Here is an 18,712-nt window from a genome sequence, read left to right on the forward strand (position 1 = left end):
TCATATATAAATAAATATATATATATATATATATATTTAATACTCAAACAATAAAATTATATTTTTATGTATTTGGTGAAGGTTTTGAACAATTTGTTTTTTTTTTTGCATTTGGATTAATATATAGTTGTATATATACAAATGAATAGATATATATATATATATAAGTATTTATTACATTAATAACTAAAATATAATTGATTAGTTATTTAAATTTTGAATTAATATAAATTAAATTCATTAGTTTAAAAAATAACAGATTAGTTAGTTAGTTCCTTAATTTTAGGTATGATGTATATTTAATAATTAAATTAGATATGAATAGAAATAATAAGAAATATAATTAAATATAATGGTCCAATCTAGACTATTTGTAAGTAGATAAAAATTGCTTCTGTTTTAATAGTATCTATATTATTAAAACTGAAGTACACTTTAGTAATGTTTGGAAACATGAATAGTACTATAACTGAAAATTGTTTGGAAACGAAGATAGTAGTACTACATTAATTGTATTTCCATATTTCACTCATATTAAATATATTGTCTTAACAATATTTCACATCATTAATTATATTACCATAATAATAATAGTGTAGATTTTATTTAGTAGTTAATCAATATTAGTTTTGTGTCAATTATAAAATCAAAAAAGTAAAATAACTGAGTTTTGCATAAGGTTAAACGTTTGTTTTAATTTGTTTTACTATAACATTTTTTTTTCAATCAGTGGAAAATTACGTAGCCAAAAACATAATTCAAAAACATGTTTAGTGAATAAAATCATAACTTAAATCAAAATAATAAAAATGAATTACATACATTGTCACTTAATTTTTCACTCAATATAATTGCTTACTAAATAAAAAAAAAACTCTTTCAGTTTCACTTAATTTAGCAAAACACATAAAAAATATCATTTATATTAGTTTATAAAATCAGTTAGGCATGAACACTAAATATCCACTTAGGTACGAGTCGTTCCTTTCGGGTATCGTTTTATTTTGTTTTAAAATTACTCACTCCTTGAATATTATAAATTTATGTGTAGGTTTTGAGTTGAATCCTTTTGAGGCTGGATGAGTTTGGTTCTGATGTATATGACCCTAAAATATCTAAATAACCAATGTATTTGAAACGGGTTTGGATATTTGTACCAAAAATAACCATATTATCTGATTCGATCCGGATCTTTTGAATACAATTAGTTATATTACGACATATCTAAAATATAAAACACTAATTATGAAAAACAAATATTAATGTATAAAAATATAAGTATAGTTTTATTTTAGTAATTTCATTAATTATATTACTTTAACAATATATCACATCATTAATTATATTTACCGTAAAAGTAATAATGTAGATTTTTATTTATTACTTAATCAATATTAACTTTGAGCAATTATAAAAAAATAAAAATGTAAGATAACCGAGTTTTGCATATGGTTAATAGTTTGGTTTAATATGTTTTACTAAAACTTTCTTTTGTCTTAGTTCCAATTGTTGAAAAATTACATAGCAAAACACATAATTCAAAGGCATAGTTTATATGAACAAGATAATAATTTAAATCAAAATAATTAAAAAGTATTACATTTATTGTCACTTAATGTTTCACTTCATATAACTATTTTATTAAATAAAAAATTCTTTCTATTTTTCTTATTTTTGCCAAATATATAGAAAGAGTTTCCTTTTTAATCTATTTGCAAAATCAGTTAAGTATGGACATTCGGATACTCATTGAGGTACAAGTTGTTTCTTTCGGGATTAATTTTTTTGGATTTTTAAATTAGGCGCCACTTGGATATTATAAATTTATGTATGATGCTTGAGTTGGATCCTCTCGGGTCTGAATGATTTTGATTTTGATGTGTAGAAATATAAAAATATTTAATTAACCAATGTATCTGAAAAGAGTGTATATTTGTACCAAAAATAATCTTATTACCCGATTCAATCCAAATATTTTGAATACAATTAGTTATACGACGACACATCTTAAATATATAACACTAATGATAAAATAACGAATAATTTATAAAACCGTAAAAATTAACACCCGCACGGGCGTGCGGGTCAATCTCTAGTTGATAATTAAGCCTCATACGAACAATTAGATACTGTCTCATACGGTCGCCCCGTTCCCTTTCCCCCCCCCCTCCCCCTCCCCCTCCCCCTCTTAACAAAAATAGGTTGTCGTCCGCAGTACACACAAATAATTGATCTGTAAAAGTTTAAAATGAAATTTTTTATTTGAATACCAAAAATTAAGGACTCAGTCTCGGGTAATACAAACTGTTTTAGAGTTTGTCATATCTGCACATGAACTGTTTTATTGTTTAAATCCTGAGTGTTGTTGAGAGGATTACTTCCTTTGATATTTCAATAAAAATATCTAGATATTTTAAGACAGTTTGGATATTTTAAAATAATTTAGTTTTTCATATTTTTTGATATTCTTAATAGATTTTTAAATTATAAATAGATATTCAGTTATGTTATATGTATTTGTAATAAATATGTTATATAGTTGGGTATTTCTTTAGTCTTAATTCGGTTCACTTATTTTAGATATAGAAATACAACAATTATTTGGATTTATAAAAAAAAATTATGTTTGATTCTGATTTATTTTTAGGTATTTCAATTGGGTTTCGGTTTGGTTTCCGTCCAGATCTTTGGTTCTGATTTTTTTTGTCCAGGCCAAGTTACAATCATCCATTTTAGCTGCATAGATATTGTAAGTTTCTCATAAGTTAAGAAGTTCGTATCTTAGTCTAGAGCGTACTCTCAAACTTTTAAAATCTAGTATAGGAACGTAAAACATTTATACTTTTTTAAAAATTTATATGCATCAAGTTTTAGTCTTAACAAATATATCCTTAGTTCTATGAACAATTTTAATTATGCCCCCAACATAAAAAAAATTCCAGTTCCGCCCTGAGAAAAGCAAAAACGATTCTTTGGTATATCGTATAAGTTTCGGACCTCACAGTTCGATGCCTTACGGAGATGTGTCAGAAGCATCGCCCAGGACTTGTGTTTCTTTCTGAGACGAAGAACAGGAGGCTGCTGTTGCAAAACATTCAGGCCGACTTAGGATTTAATCACTTGTTTACCATTGAGCCACTTGGTCTTAGCGGAGGTTTAGCTCTTTTGTTTATGTATGAATTTCAAGTTAATGTTTTATTTTCAAATAACAGAATGATTGACATTGAGGCAGTCATTGATGGAATAAAAATCTTTATGAGGTTTGTTTATGGAGACCCTGTATTAGAACGTAGGGACCAAGTATGGGAACGTCTTATGCGTTTCTCAACAACACGAAATGGACTTTGGTTCATGATAGGTGATTTTAATGAAATAACTAATCACAGTGAGAAAGAGGGAGGATGAAAGCGTTCTGATAGCTCCTTCTTGCCTTTCAAGCAGATGCTAAGCCACTGGGGAATGTTGGAATTTCCATTTACTGGGAATAAGCTTTTGTGGGTTGGAAAAATATCAGGAGGAACAACTGTTAGATGCAGATTGGATAGAGCAATGGGTAATGAGGATTGGCATGAAAAGTTTCCTCATACAGCGACTAAGTACCTTAGGCTGTGGGGATCGGATCATCGACCGATCCTTGCGAATATTCTCACAAAGCCAGTCAGGAAAAAGAAAAAAATTAAATTTGATAAGCGTTGGCTGGATAATGAGGAACTAAGAGCATCTCCAATGTAAAACTCCATTTTTTCCTCTAAAATGGAGTAAAAGTGGAAATGGAGTAAAATTGCTCCAACCCTACTCCATAATGGAGTGATGAACAAACAAAAAATAGACTACTCCATTTATAGAGTAAATTTCATTATGGAGTGAGATATGGAGTTGGGTTGGAGCACTCCTTACTCCATATTCACTTTTACTTCATTTTAGAGGAAAAAATGGAGTAGGGATGGAGATGTCCTTAAGGCAAGTCATTCTAGAAGGTTGGAAGTCAGAGGATATGCCTCCCAAAGCAAATATAATGGAGCATTTTGCTAGCTGTAGGAAAGCTTTGAGTCAATGGAGGAGACAAAACAATGTGAATTCGGAAAAGCTAGCCGAGGAACTCAAGAAGAAGGTGGAGGGACTGTATTCGAATGATGATGCTACTTCAGAGGAAATTATCTGAGGCTCTGAAGGAGCTATCTACTGCTCTTAAGACAGAAGAGATGTTTTGGAGACAGAAAAGTAGGATCCTCTGGTTAAGGAAAGGTGATAGGAACTCGAAATATTTCCATGCGATGGTGAAGCAAAGGAGAGCAAGGAATAGGATAACCCAACTCCTTGATGAAAATGGAAATATGGTGGAGGATGAGGAGGGACTAGTAGCCATTGCTACTAGTTATTTTAAGCAAATATTTGAATCTTCTAACCCAGAGGATATAGCTGAGGCGCTATCAAAGGTTTCGACAACGATTACCGGGACAATAAATGCAGATCTTACAGCTCCAGTAACTGAATGGGAGGTTAAATTGGCGTTGTTCGCTATGCATTCGAAAAAGTCCCACGACCAGATGGAATGACAGCTCTCTTTTACCAGAAGTTTTGGGATATTGTCAAAGATGATTTAACTCGTATGGTTAATCAATTCCTTTTCGAAGGGACAATGGCACATGGCCTTAATGACACGAATATTTGCTTAATCCCTAAGACGACAAAGCTGAATGAGATGACAAAATTTAGACCTATCAGTCTATGTAATGTCAGCTACAAGATAGTATCTAAGGTCTTATGCCAAAGATTGAAGAATGTCCTTCCACAGAGAATATCAGAGACCCAGTCAGCCTTCGTAGCTTGGAGACAGATTACGGATAATATCATGATAGCTCAGGAGATGTTCCATGCTCGGATAACTAAACTGGGGGGACGGGTTAAATGAATGGCCATAAAAACTGATATGAACAAAGCATATAATAGGATGGAGTGGTCATTCATTGAGGCAGTCATGAGAAAGATGGGTTTTGCATAAATGTGGATTGACTGGATTATGCAATGCATCACCTCGGTCAAGTATAAAGTCCTCATGAATAGAGAACCAAGGGGAAACATTGTTCCTGGGAGAGGTTTACGACAAGGAGATCCTTTGTCTCCTTTCATATTTATTCTATGCACGGAAGCGCTCGTTAGCCTTCTTAATCAAGCAGAGAATCAAGGGAAGATAACGGGGATGCAAGTTGCTCGCACTTGCCCCTCGGTATCTCACCTTCTCTTTGCTGATGATAGCCTTTTCTTCTGTAAGGCGGAGCTCCATGAATGTGAAGAAGTTATGAAAGTAGTAAGAAAATATGAGAAAACATCAGGTCAACGCATTAATTTTAGCAAATCCTCATTACTCTTTGGTAAAAGGGTTCCAGCGAATGTTAGGCAGCAGATCAAGGATACTCTTGGTATACAAAATGAAGGAGGGATGAGCTCATATTTAGGAATCCCAGAGGACATCAGTGGATCAAAGTGTAAATTATTTGCTTTCTTAAAGGAGAAGCTCCTATATAGAGTGAATGGCTGGACTGGTAGATGGTTATCGAAGGGAGGAAAGGAAGTTTTGATTAAATCGATATTGTTAGCTCTTCCGACCTATGTTATATCCAGCTTTCTGTTTCCCTTGGAGATATGTGAGAACCTAGCAAGTGCCATTGCACAGTTCTGGTGGAGCTCGAATCCTCCAAAAAGAGGGGTCCATTGGGCAAAATGGGAAAAAATGTGTGCACCTAGAGAGGAGGGAGGAATTGGTTTCTGTATGATCCATGAATTTAGTCTAGCTCTTCTAGCTAAGCAGTTTTGGCGACTTGTGCAATTTCCGGATTCACTAGTAGCGAGAGTTCTTCGGGGAAGATATTACCGCCTCAGTTCGCTGTTGCGAATGGGCACAACAGATATCCCATCGTATGTATGGACAAGTATAATTGCCGCGACGAAGCTATTATTTTTGGGCATCAGAAGCAAGGTGCATTCAGGGTACGAAATTAATGTGTGGGAGAATCTTTGGATCCCTTCGACGCCAGCTAGACCGGCTCGTGCCCGGGCTCCAGCAGTGAACCCAAAGATGACCGTAAGCAGTCTTATCAATCCTGTTACAAAGGAGTGGGATGTTCGACTACTGGAACAATATGTAGCTCAAGGGGATATATATTCCGATGATTCGGAGTTTGGCCATAAGCCCTACCCATCGACGTGATACATTTTGCTGGAGTTACACAAAGAACGGACAATATACTGTTAAATCGGAATATTGGATTGCTTCAAACTTGATGAGAGATGAGGAGGATTAAGAAGTTCTACAACCCAGCATTACAAAACTTCAAGCCTTTACTTGGAAAGTAAATGCGCCACAAACGATTTGTCATCTTATATGGCAATTAATATCAGGACATGTAGCAGTAACAAGGAATCTGGTACGCCATAATATGCGATGTGACAATTATTGTCCAAGATGTGGAGCGCCAGAAGAGACTGTTACTCATACTATCTTTGAGTGTCCACCGGCCTTACAAGCATGAGAATTATCATCAACACCGTCGATCTCTGAAATCTTCCTTGTACCAAGTATTTATGCTAATATGGACTATCTTTTTTGGAGAAAGAATTGTATAATGGAGCCAGAAGATGATAGAGATCTTTATCCTTGGATAATTTGGCACATTTGGAAAGCTAGGAATGATAAGTTGTTTAGAGGCATAAACAGAGATCCATTGGAACTAGTCAGGTATGCAGAGAGTGAGTGCCAAGCTTAGTACAATGCAAGAGATACTGTACCGGTTCCGCCACATGTACAGACTAATGAAAAAACACAAGCCTTAAGCTTGGGCAATATTTGTATGGTGGATGGTTCATGGACCTCCACAGCTCAGTTTAGTGGAATGGGATGGGTTTGGAAGGATACAATGGGGAAGATACAACTCATGGGGTCAAGGAACTTGCGGAGGAGGGAGACAGCGTTACACTCGAAACTGGAAGCGCTACAGTGGGCAATGGAGAGCATGATACAACACTCGACATGTCAGATATTTGGGACGGACTGCAAGGATCTGATTGCGATGATAGAACATCCACAAGATTGGCCCAACTTTTCAACTGAACTGGAAATCATTCAAACTCTTCGGTTGTGTTCATTGGACTTCAAGATCAACTACTTTCCAAGGACGCATAATGAGATTGCGGATTCGTTAGCTAGGAATGCACGTTCTTTCATAGATCTTTATGTTTTATTGGTTGTTCTATTCGGGTATGGCTCCCAGGCCACCTCAAATTTGAGTAATAGATTGGCCGCCTTTTGCCGTCAAAAAAAAAAAACAAAAACGACAGTATACATTGGGCAGTAGTAGATGGATCTGTAAAATCCATGCAAAATTATTATCAGAATTAAATTGCACAAAAATAACAGATTACATCAAAATTTACTGATATTTGCCCATTTTTATTTTCATATATATATATATATATATATATATATATATATATATATATATATATATAAATAAATATGTTCGCCTCACTCCTGCTTTGCCACATCATAAAGTCGGTTCCTGACATGCCGACACGTGTCCGGGTTGGATGATACTCACCGTTTCACTTAATCACAATTATTAATGGGCTTTTCTCTTTTTGTTAATAAATATTCCAGATCAGTGTTTTGGGCTTAACATAATTGGGTTTCTGGGTTATAGGGTAACACATGAGGGGGTCCCACATGAGACGGCTTCTTCTCCAAAAATAATGTCAACGAACGAAAGACAGATCTGCTGCGTTTTAACAACTCCGGTTCGAACCTACGGCCAATGAAGATTTGTTGCACCGGCCACGCTGAATTCCGATCAAGGTCAGTTGGAAGGCGTCCTATTTGGCTGTTCGATTCCCTTTTCTACCCTTGGTTGAATTTTGGAGCCGTTATGGAAGTCGGTTGGATTCATGCATCCTCATTGACTATCACATTAAATCATTCAATGAACCCCCTCATTAAAACATTTTAACTCAAATATAACTAATCTTAACATAAATAATCCTTCGACACCCTAAAATTCTCAAAACCCATAAACATTATTATATATACTTCTCTTAACAAAATTTTACAAAACATACATACAAACGGAATATACAATTACATCACAAAAAAAAAGCATGAATTGCTATAGGAATGACTTCAAGTTTTGAGTCATATTCGCAAAAAAAAACCTTAAATAAGTTAGCTTAATTAAGAATATTATAAAACAAATCATTTGAATTAAAATAAATATTAAAATTATAATGTTATTTATCGGAGAATAGTGAAATTTACTGTCATTATAATTCAAAACAAAAAAAATAATTATAATGATCTCATAAGTCTTTCATTATTTTTTTGTTTATAATATTTTTTAATCTATCATAATTTTAAATTACTTCATAAATTATTATAAAATTATTTTTATTATAACTTCCCGCCCGCAGGGCGGGCTGCCCTAGTATATGATAAAATGATTTGCATGTGGTTTGCTTGTGTTGAGCTTTTCCCGAGATCCTTCTGTCGCCTTCTTCTTATGATTTTGTTATTAATTAATTTGAGTAATAAAATATTCAAAAATATTAAAAGTATCTTATTTATTTTCGGGGAAATTGTCAAAACAGAAGAAAAAATAGTATAGTTATATAAAATCATTTTTCTCCATTCTGTCTCCCTTTTATCCTTTAAATTTCTGAAAATTAATGAAATAAATAGTTTAAGTATCAAAAAAATTATTAAAAAATATAAACAATTAATAAAACACTCATATACACAAAATGGTAGTTTTGTTTAGTTGAAAAACTTAATAAATAAAAATTTTAAATTATGTCTACTAAAAGTAGATTTTGTCTTCTATAGAAAATGGGTTAGTAAAAAATGAATTCTAGATTATACAAGTTCATCTACTTTTTTTTTTAGAACAAACAATCTATTTTTAATTAAAATTCTAAATATGTGGAATGCGAATTCTACTAATTGTAAAGATATCTACTTTTCTCCATAATGGAGTTTCTATTTTTATGAAATATTCTAAAATTCTCTGAATACAAAATCTAAACACTACTTGTACATCTACATGAGGTAAAAATTGCATTTTGAACTTTTGTTATTGTTCTATACAGTTTAGAAGATGTCTTCTACAGATAAGAAAACATGTTTTTTCTTAAAATTTAGGAAATTTCAGTTAACAAAATATTCTAACTTTCTTAGATTTACCTTGTCAAAAACATTGTTTCATTTTTATTAAATTTTTTTTAAAAAAGTTCTTTCCTTTTTGTTAAACCTTTTAATAATTTTTTTAAAATTTTTTACGTTTTTAAAACATTTGTAGAAAAATAAAAAATAAAACTTTCTAAAACGTTTTTAATCAACTTTACTAATAATAAACTTTATAAAAATAAAACTTCATAAGAAAGTTTTTAATAAAGCATTAAATAAACATTATAAAAAACGTTTTACATAGTTTTGTTTTTATAAAAAATTTAAAATATTTGTGAACTTTTTAGTTTTATTAAAAAATTAATAAAAAAATAAAACTTTTAAATTAAAACATTTTTTCCTTTTTATTAAACTTTTTAAAGTGCAGTTAAGCTTTTAAATTGTGTTTAATTTATTTAATTTGATTAATCAAGAGTTAGTTTTGGTATTATGAAAAAAATTATACTAAAGGGACAACTTAACGATGGTATTATACCAAGTGGACAAACCATGCTATTTTTTTGTTCTGTTTTGGCAAATTTTTCTTTATTTTATTAAATAGAGAACGAGGATGGTGGGCAGAGTATTAACTTTGGTATCAATTATTGTACTTTAAAAAAAATACTTGATTTTGACCCGCGCTTGGAAAGTGCAGGGTTGTTGGATTATATTATAATACAAAGTTTTATTATATCGAAAAACATTATTTTTAACAGCTATATAATCTACAAATTAGTTTATTTGAGATTTTATATGTACACTTTTACGTAAGTTTCTTTTTTACATGAGAATTATATCCGGATCAAAAAACAAACCGAACCAACCCGAAATTATAGGTTTAGTTCAGGTCCAGAGGAGATAACCTATTGTGTTTTTTTTTACCCGCAGGTCTTTGTTTGAGTCCGGATCCTACCCTAGACCCGATCATTAATATGTGTTTATTAGGTATATTTCGATATTTCGAATATATTTCCGGTATTATGGATATTGTTTTTAAGTTTTTGGTTTACGATTAGAGTTTTGATTTCAGGTAAAATTTTCAAATTAAAAAAAAAAATTGGGTATTTGGATAAAATGTTGGGTATTTTTCAGTTCATCGTGTCAGATTTTGAATAAGATTTTAAATTTTTAGGTATTTGAATTTTTTTGGTATTTGTTTGGAGTTTCAAATACTTTTCGTGTTTCGGATATTTTTCAGATTTTTTATATATTTCGAATTCTTTAGGATCTTAAATACCCGAACAGATGTGGACCCATTACGTCCATATCAGGTCCAACAACCTTTTGATATAGATTTTTAACGTTATTGTACAAAAATATGGCTGATGAAATATTTTTCTGAGTAAAGGTATCATAAGAAATAATATTAAGATCTGTTAAAAATATTTAAAATATTGTTTGTTTAGAATGATTAATGTATTATCAGAAAAATAATAAATAGTTATACATAACTCCAACAACTTTTTTATGTTAGATTTTTTAAAACTCTTTCCCTTTTAATAGTATTGATTCGTTTTAAGTGAAGAGTATATAAAAGTATAATATCTAAACAAATAATTTTCAAAATCTTGAATAATCAATTATGATATCGTGAAGTCGGGTTAGCTTTAATAGAACCAATGAATTTCTTCATTTTTGTGAAGGTAACATGAATATTCAGAAAACTCATTTTTAAATATGAAAATATTATCAAACTATAGACGGTTGAAAGTTTAGTATATGATATGAGATTTTAGTGGAAAAGTTTATATATGATATGATTACTTTATTATAAACGAAAGAGGAAGTTAGAATGTACAAATATACGTCTTATAATTTATCTTACTTTAAATCATATATTATATGATAAAAGTGATAATATAAAACATTAGTTTCAATGCTTTTACGATTAAAAATCAAAATAATAAATATAGTAATAGTAATGATTAGGATTTAGGAGTGAGATTTAAATAAATAAAAGAATTGACTAAATTATTGTTAGAGAAATATATGGTAACATATTGTTAGTATAAATCTAAGGTAAGATAAAAAAATAATGAATTAAATGAAAGGGTCCAAACAACTTTTATAGATAGATTTTTTTAGATTCCTTCCATTTTAATAGTATTGATATGTTTGGTGCAATCAATTATTGTACTTGGAAGAACCAAATAAAAAAAAAAACTCAAGATTTGTTCACATAGTGTGGTAAGCAGAAAGAAGAGATGCGGTGATTGTATTCTTGACCCGAGCTGCAAATGCGCCTATGGATACGTACTCTTGAAAAACCCTCTGAGGCAAATTGCATCGCTTAAACTCCGGGAAGAAGAGCCACCAACTTGTCACCACCACAAACCCCATTGTCAAAACCCGACTTATTGTTGTAGGGAATCTTCCCTTAACGTTTTTCTTGATAGCGATCTCCACCGATGTGCAAAATCCGTTTATAAGAAAGAACCACATTATCTTCCAATCTGGCCTTAACCGTCCAATGTAGAAGAAGATGAGCACGTGCATTAACCCTGAGACAGCGAATGTGATGAAGACAGCAAGATACCTGGACCGGTTCCGACCCAAGCCTGACAACAGCTCCATCGTCGGTTCGTACACAGTTGGCCGTAAGATTCCAGTAACCATCAGGTTCCATCGTCTCCCCCAAAAATTTTGAAGTGATGTCGCCAAGTGTGGCTCGTCGAGTTGTGGTTCAAGCTCAAGATTAGACGTGGCTCTAACCACAACAGATACAGTTGATAGGATGACCTTGAGACTGAAGTAGTTTTGGATCATCAGATAGAGTGTAAACACGGCTTTGTCGGGCAGTTTGCTGCTGTACTCGATGACTTTTATGATGAGAACCAAAGTTGCAAACTTTTTGGCATAATTCAAGAGAGTACCCTCTCTCGATTCATGTGGTTTAGGGATCAGCTGAATCTTGATGGGCAAGCTCGCAACGGCTAAGAAGACAGGGAGAGAGAGTGAATAGAGAGGACCCCGTCCTAAAGTAAAGAGAATGATTTTGAAATTTGCGAGCCAGGCGATGAAGAACGATGTGATGCATATTAAATGTATGGAAGACACTAATAGAGGAACTATGAGGAAAATGAGCAAGACTGGGAAGATCAAAATCTGCCGCATGATTCCTCTTCCAACCAATTTGCCAACATAAAAAGTGTAACACAATGAGACCATCACTAAACCCCACACGTACATGAAACTCACCGTATACATGTCTTCCTCTTCTTCTTTTCTTTTTCCTTTTGCTTCTTGAGTTAAAGTCTCGAGATCGAAGGGAGATGATAAACTCAATCAGAATCTTTACAACTTAGGAAACCACGTGGGACCATGTGAAACCACTTAAGATAATCTTTATTATCTTAATATGTGCTACGGTTTTCGTTGTTTAACTATATTACTCCCTCCGTTCGCAAAGATAAACTTTCTAACACTTTCACACATATTAAGAAAACACATTAAATTATTATAATAAACTATGGCCGGTCCGCCCTACGGGCGGGATATACTTTACTTGTAGTCTAGATTATTATTTTGTTGTATGATTTGTTGGTTTGTGTCTTTGGTTTCTTGCAAAAGATATGTATGATAATGATTTTTATCTTTTAGAAAATTCTAAGTGAACATAGATTATATGTGATAAAATATATTTTGCTTGCCTTCATAGTTGGAGTGATCAAGATCCTTTATAGTTTCTTAAGATTTGGACCCTTGTCATAGTTGGACAAATCAGCTTATGATGTTGGTTAATCTGATTTTCGTAAAGTGCATACATGTCTAGCATCATCCTTGTTGTACCTCAACTTTCGTTAAATGCAATTCATAGATGACAAAAAAAGGTACGACCAATGGCTTTCTGATTTTTTTATGGTAAGTATTTATGATTTGCAGTGTTCAAAATTTGAAATTTATTAATGGCTAACACGATATAATGGAAACGAATAGAATGAAAGGTGTGATTACCAGAGGTGAGATCGTGGGTGGGTTATGTAGGTTGGAGAAGTACAGAGACCTAGGGTAAATTAAGGAGGAGAGTTGGGTCAGATGCATGATAGATTCCTACTTCACGCTAATCTTTTGTTCTCCTCTTCAAGCACTTCACAACACTCGTGGTGAAACTCATACTGGGTTTATATTGTAACATGCCACAGGAAATGATGGATTTTTGTATAGAAGAAGTAAATAACACAGATTTCTCAAGTCTGATAGTTAGCCATGTACATGATTTTTATTCTTTTTGGTCTCTCCATCTGACAAATCTCATTATAGCTCTGCAAAAGACTTGTGTTTCCTCATCATCCCTTTACTCTCTTCTTCTTATTATCTTATTTGTTGTTCCATCTGATCAAACAGAGATGCCATGTATCATCAAACATGGAAAGAAATGACAATTCTTATTTTAGATCATATGAATGAATTCTCAGTAGACTTGATGAGCATTGTCTATAACACTTGAAAGCTGAGACAAAATATGAAAAATAGTCAAACCCTTTATACAAAAGCATCGAATCATGTTTCAATCTTTTTACTCTCTGAATCTCCAACAATAATTAGAGTATTACAAATTTCACACCTGAAATTACTTCAAATCAAATGTTCAAAAAATGTATCTGGGACATGTCTTTTAGCCAGGAGATAGATAGATACAGTATTAGTAGAATAAGCACACAGTTGTTTTTAGTAAAGCAAGAATGGAAAAAAACAGAAGGCTTTGAGAGACAGATGATACCTTTCAACATCTTCCTTTGGCATATCAATAATAAGCAGTCCATCACCATGACGCAGATGAAATAATATTCCAAAAAAATATGTAAAATACCAAGTAATATAAAATAAATATTGTAAGAAGCTTTAGACCAAAAAAAAATTGTAAGAAGCAGAGTAACACAACCTTGGAAGATTTGAAGTTGGCATGATGGATTTCATCAGAAGAGGAACGACCAAGAGCAACCTACATCACTTTGTTCTGGCCAAGGAAGAAACAGAACCAATAAGAACCAAAATACAAATCAAAGACTGAATGTGACATATATTAAACTATAATTACATTCAAGCAATAACCATCAATTCATAATCACAGAAAAAATAAAGAAATTGACCTTCCATTGTGTCTACACGGTTGTCTGAACTCCTTAATTTGATATTTCTCATGTTTTCAATAGAACTATATTTCATGACAGTCTCTCTGAATCCCTACCATTGACAGCATCTACAAAAGAACACACAGCTTCCCAGCTTGCCGTCGTATAATCGCCTGAAACACATGTAAAGAATAAAACCGCATCAACAAAAAGTATTGAAACTATCTCGCAAAGAGTGAAGTAAATGTTTGGATTGAAAAAGCTGGAAATTTTGAGATCATGTGCAGGATTATGTTTTACAACTACGACGAGCATGACTCATGAGTTTAAAGAATGGACAACATTAGCGTCTAGGCGGAGAATGTACTCCTCACCACGTTTCTTGCTTCCCAAAAACTGACCTGCACCGATACCATTGAAGAACAACATACATCCTTCAAATTAGAGAGTAGGATAGATTAGGTAGCCATTATACCCGGGAAAAAAAATTCTTTTGATATTAGAAATTGGGAGGATGATACTCAAAGGATGAAGCCTTACCTTTATATAGGTGGAGAATCACCGTATCAAAGAAGATTAGGATTCATTGAATGAGAGATCCTGGCTGTAGTGGGTAGGAAATAATTAATGACGTTGAATCAAAGCAACTTGTGACGGTTCTGTGGTGAAGAATCGATACCGAAACAACACGATCAGACATCGACACATAGATTACTCACGAAATCTCCTCTCACACGACCTCTCAGTACCTCCATTACCGTAATCAGATTTCGGAGGAGTCGATGAACCCTAAACTCTGGAAGAAGGTGACGGCGAAAACTGGCCACGCTTTTGTTTCTTACTAAGCCCATAAAACATTAAACAGAGCCCACACATAATACAATCGTATAAGTCTAGCAGATAACCAAGAGAAGTCCAATATACCTGACTTAATGAAACGATCCGCTTATAAGAAGATGAGACACGTGTCAAGCTTATAAGAACAGACTTTCCTAGCTGGAATCTTAGGTGGCATCATGTGAGAGAAGCAAACACTACTTTATATATAAAGAGATGTATTGTTTTCTGCAAAACGACATTTTTTATTAAACGAAAATTGTACTGAAATGGAAGAGAGAGTATATATATTTAATAGGACATATCTCTCGAGTGTCTACCTCAGCATTTTTTACTCTCAGTGGGTCTTACAAAATTAACTAAACTTTCACAACTTGAAAATTCTGTATGCCATCTATCTCCAGTCCATTAGATTAGTCAACTCAAAGCCCAACCGTCGTAAACCAACCCATGCCTGAAACCTACAGAAAACATAAGCCCCTAATTAATAAAAACGACTAAGGTGTTATTAAGCGTTCGATGTAATAACCTCAAAGCCTATTTATTCATTCTCACAAAATGAAATCTCCATCCTAATAATTGCCAGCAATGGCGTACACACAAAACCATGCTCACCACTATAGAAAAAGGCATGATGCTCAGGCCCTTCATTTTCCACCGATATTTGGACCCATGCATACAAAATATTGTAAGGGCTATTTGTTTCATATCTGGAGTCATCTGGATCTGGATCTCGATGGAGATGAAATTTTTGTTTATTTAAACATTAAAAGTACAAGTCATCTAGATGGATTATCGGAATGAGTTTTCAAAATTTAGATTTAAAAATCAAGTGACCGATCCAAATGGAACCATCTGGATGGAGATGGTTATGTCAGAAATGTATAATGTCAATTATACCCCTCATATAATTCACAAATTACACCTAAATCTAATATCATTTTGTCACTCAAGAAAAATGACAAAACCATAAAAATGTGTTTCCACCAAAATCGAAAAAATGCACTTTCCAGTCAAGACTACAAAACACAATTTCCCGCCAAAATCAAAACCGCAAAACGCATTTCTGGCCAAAAACACGTTTGTCCGTCAAACCCACAAAAACGCATTTTACCGCCAAAACGTAAAAACACATTTTTTCGCTAAAAACATATTTTCCCGCCAAAAACTTATTTTCCCACCAAAATGCATTTTTCACCAAAAACACATTTTCTCGTCAAAATCGCAAAAACGCATTTTTTATCCATAAACGCAAAAACGCATTTTCCGCCAAAAACAAAAAAAAAAAAACATTTTTTCCCTACAAAACCATAAAAACGCATTTTTCCGCCAAAACACATATTTTCTTGCCAAACCCACAAAAACGCATTTTCGAGCAAAAACCAAAAAAATCTCATTTTCCAGCCAAAACCGGAAAATCTTGTTTTTCAGCCGAAACCAGAAATCTTGTTTTTCCCCCGTAACCGAAAATCGCGTTTTCCCTACCAAAACCAGAAAATCGCAATATCCGTCAAAAACAAAAAAAAAACGTGTTATCCACAAAAAACGCAAAACTAGATATTCTTATTTGAATATTATAATCAGTTTATTATTAATACTCTTTTTAGTTTGAAATTTTAAAGTTTTTTAAGTAGGGGAATTTGCCATATATGACTCACAACTTGATTTTAAATACAAACTTATACCCAAATTTGAATCAATTGCAAAACTAACCTAAAATCCTTGTGAAATTACAGCCATCCCCTTGTGACCAAACAAAAAAACAGAAGCTATTTTTACAAATAGCCCCAGTAGGTCGTCTGAGTCGACTAAGATGCTAGAAGTCTTCTAAACGACTTCCAAGTAAGTCTTCTGGTATAGCTGATCTTAAAATAATTTATAAATTTAAAAAAAAAATATTTTGATAAGCGAAAAATTAAAATCATGTAACTATAAACAGTTTTAAGTGATAAAAAATTAAAATATAACAAAACTGAATTGTTTTCAACATAGATGAGTGTATGTAGTGAATCATGGTATTCTTTGGTCTAGGGTTTGGCAACATATGTTGTAATATTGTATGTATTCTTAGGGTTAGATTTTGGAAAGCTTGAATGTTCTTTTGAAAAATTAAAATTTTACCTGTAAGTGTTTATTTTTGTGTATAGTAAACACTTTTGAAGTTTAATTTGATTTTATAAAGTGTTTAGTTAGTTAATTAAGTTTAGGGGTTATGTTTAGGGTCTAAATGACTTCTATGAAAGTCGTCTGGTGAATAATTTTAGCTGGACGACTTACATGTAAGTCGTCCAAATATTCTCGCCTAAATTTATTTTAAAAATTATTATCCTGCTTAAATAATTTAAACTAGACGACTTACTTGTTAGTCTTCTATTTTAGTTTCCCACTAAAAATATTTTAATTTCCCGCTAAAAATATTAAAGTCTTCTGGGCGACTTACAAGTAAGTCGTGTAGGAAGTCGTCTGAATCAAAAATATTTTAACCTAATTGGATTTTTTGTCTCCCTATATAAAAAAAAATTTACACATTCTCTCTCGGGCTTTTTGCAAAATTGACCTACAACTCAAAGTCAAACAAAAAACTAACATCCTTTTTTTTTGAAAATTAGTTATGCTCTATTCACCCCACAAATTCATATAATTAACAAAAATGCCATCAATTTTTTTTTATTTTTTTTTCGAAAATGACATTTTTACCTCTGCGTTGACCAGACGACTTATATTTTAGTCGTCTGGAATACTTAGATTGAAGTCGTCCGCGTTGACCTAAATGGACGACTTCTCTGGAAGTCTACAAGATGACTTCTGTGGATGTCGTATGCGTCAATGTTTAATAAACTTGCATTTTCTCTAAAACTATAAAGACTTTTAACATTTTCTTATTAATTCATGTTTCTTAATGAATATTTGGGCTACTGAATAAAATTTATAACTTAATTGGTGATATTTATGAGGTTACCAATATTCACGTTAATTAAAGTTTCTAACTGATCCGAGAAGACTTCCATGGAAGTCTTCTCCGCTAGTTTTAAAGTCTTCTACGCTAGTTTTTGAATAACTTGTATTTTTAAGTGTGATAAGTAACTTCAAGATATGTAAAATTCATATTTACAAAATATGTTCTCTCCCTTAGTTTTACTAAATTTGACTAAGTTTTTCAAATAAAAAATATGATATGCCTTGACTAGTTACTATTGTTTGTTTCCATCTTTTAAGTGTTATTGTTATAGACACTAATGATGATTATTGTTACGTGTTGGAAGAAGGGTTACAATGCTTCTTAAAATGTTGTATCAATATGAAGCTACCAACATTCTTGTTCATTAAGATGAGAAAAAGGCCATTGGAGTTTATTATTGCATATGAGAGATCCAAAGATAAGAAAAAAGCTACTGAAAACTATTATTTCATTGATTTGTAAATGTGTAAACACATTGTTAGCACATGTATTACATCTTGGGAAACATTATTACTGATTTTACAAAAAAAATCACAACTAAAAGAGTAGACATGCAATTCACAAAACAAACCACAAACAAAACTATTATAGATCATTCTTCTACAAAGACAAGCTTGGACTCCACTTGATATGGAA

The 18,712-nt window shown here is 32.5% G+C and overlaps 1 protein-coding gene and 1 long non-coding RNA gene across 3 annotated transcripts; both read right to left on the minus strand.

The window, feature by feature from the left end:
• Positions 1-10,331: 10,331 nt before the first annotated feature.
• Positions 10,332-12,514, minus strand: LOC106359516 (acyl-CoA--sterol O-acyltransferase 1). The gene has a single exon (XM_013799201.3). The coding sequence runs from the start codon at positions 12,413-12,415 to the stop codon at positions 11,384-11,386; it is 1,032 nt and encodes a 343-aa protein (XP_013654655.2). The 5' UTR covers positions 12,416-12,514; the 3' UTR covers positions 10,332-11,383.
• A 251-nt stretch (positions 12,515-12,765) lies between these two features.
• On the minus strand, positions 12,766-17,014 carry LOC111200009. Of its 2 annotated transcripts, XR_002653732.2 has the most exons (5): positions 14,821-17,014; positions 14,655-14,681; positions 14,299-14,453; positions 13,929-14,165; positions 12,766-13,540 (listed from the first exon to the last, which is right to left on the minus strand). It is a non-coding gene; the product is annotated as an uncharacterized LOC111200009 (long non-coding RNA). The 2 variants fall into 2 exon arrangements; XR_007315317.1 differs by having other exon boundaries at positions 14,299-14,681.
• Between the last annotated feature and the right edge of the window lie 1,698 nt (positions 17,015-18,712).

This window comes from Brassica napus, chromosome A8 (assembly GCF_020379485.1).
Source record: "Brassica napus cultivar Da-Ae chromosome A8, Da-Ae, whole genome shotgun sequence".
Taxonomy (NCBI): domain Eukaryota; kingdom Viridiplantae; phylum Streptophyta; class Magnoliopsida; order Brassicales; family Brassicaceae; genus Brassica; species Brassica napus.

What these genes read in the sequence shown, in the direction of transcription:
- LOC106359516 (XM_013799201.3), bottom strand. Translation starts at nt 12,415, where the DNA reads ATGTATACGGTGAGTTTCATGTACGTGTGGGGTTTAGTGATGGTCTCA.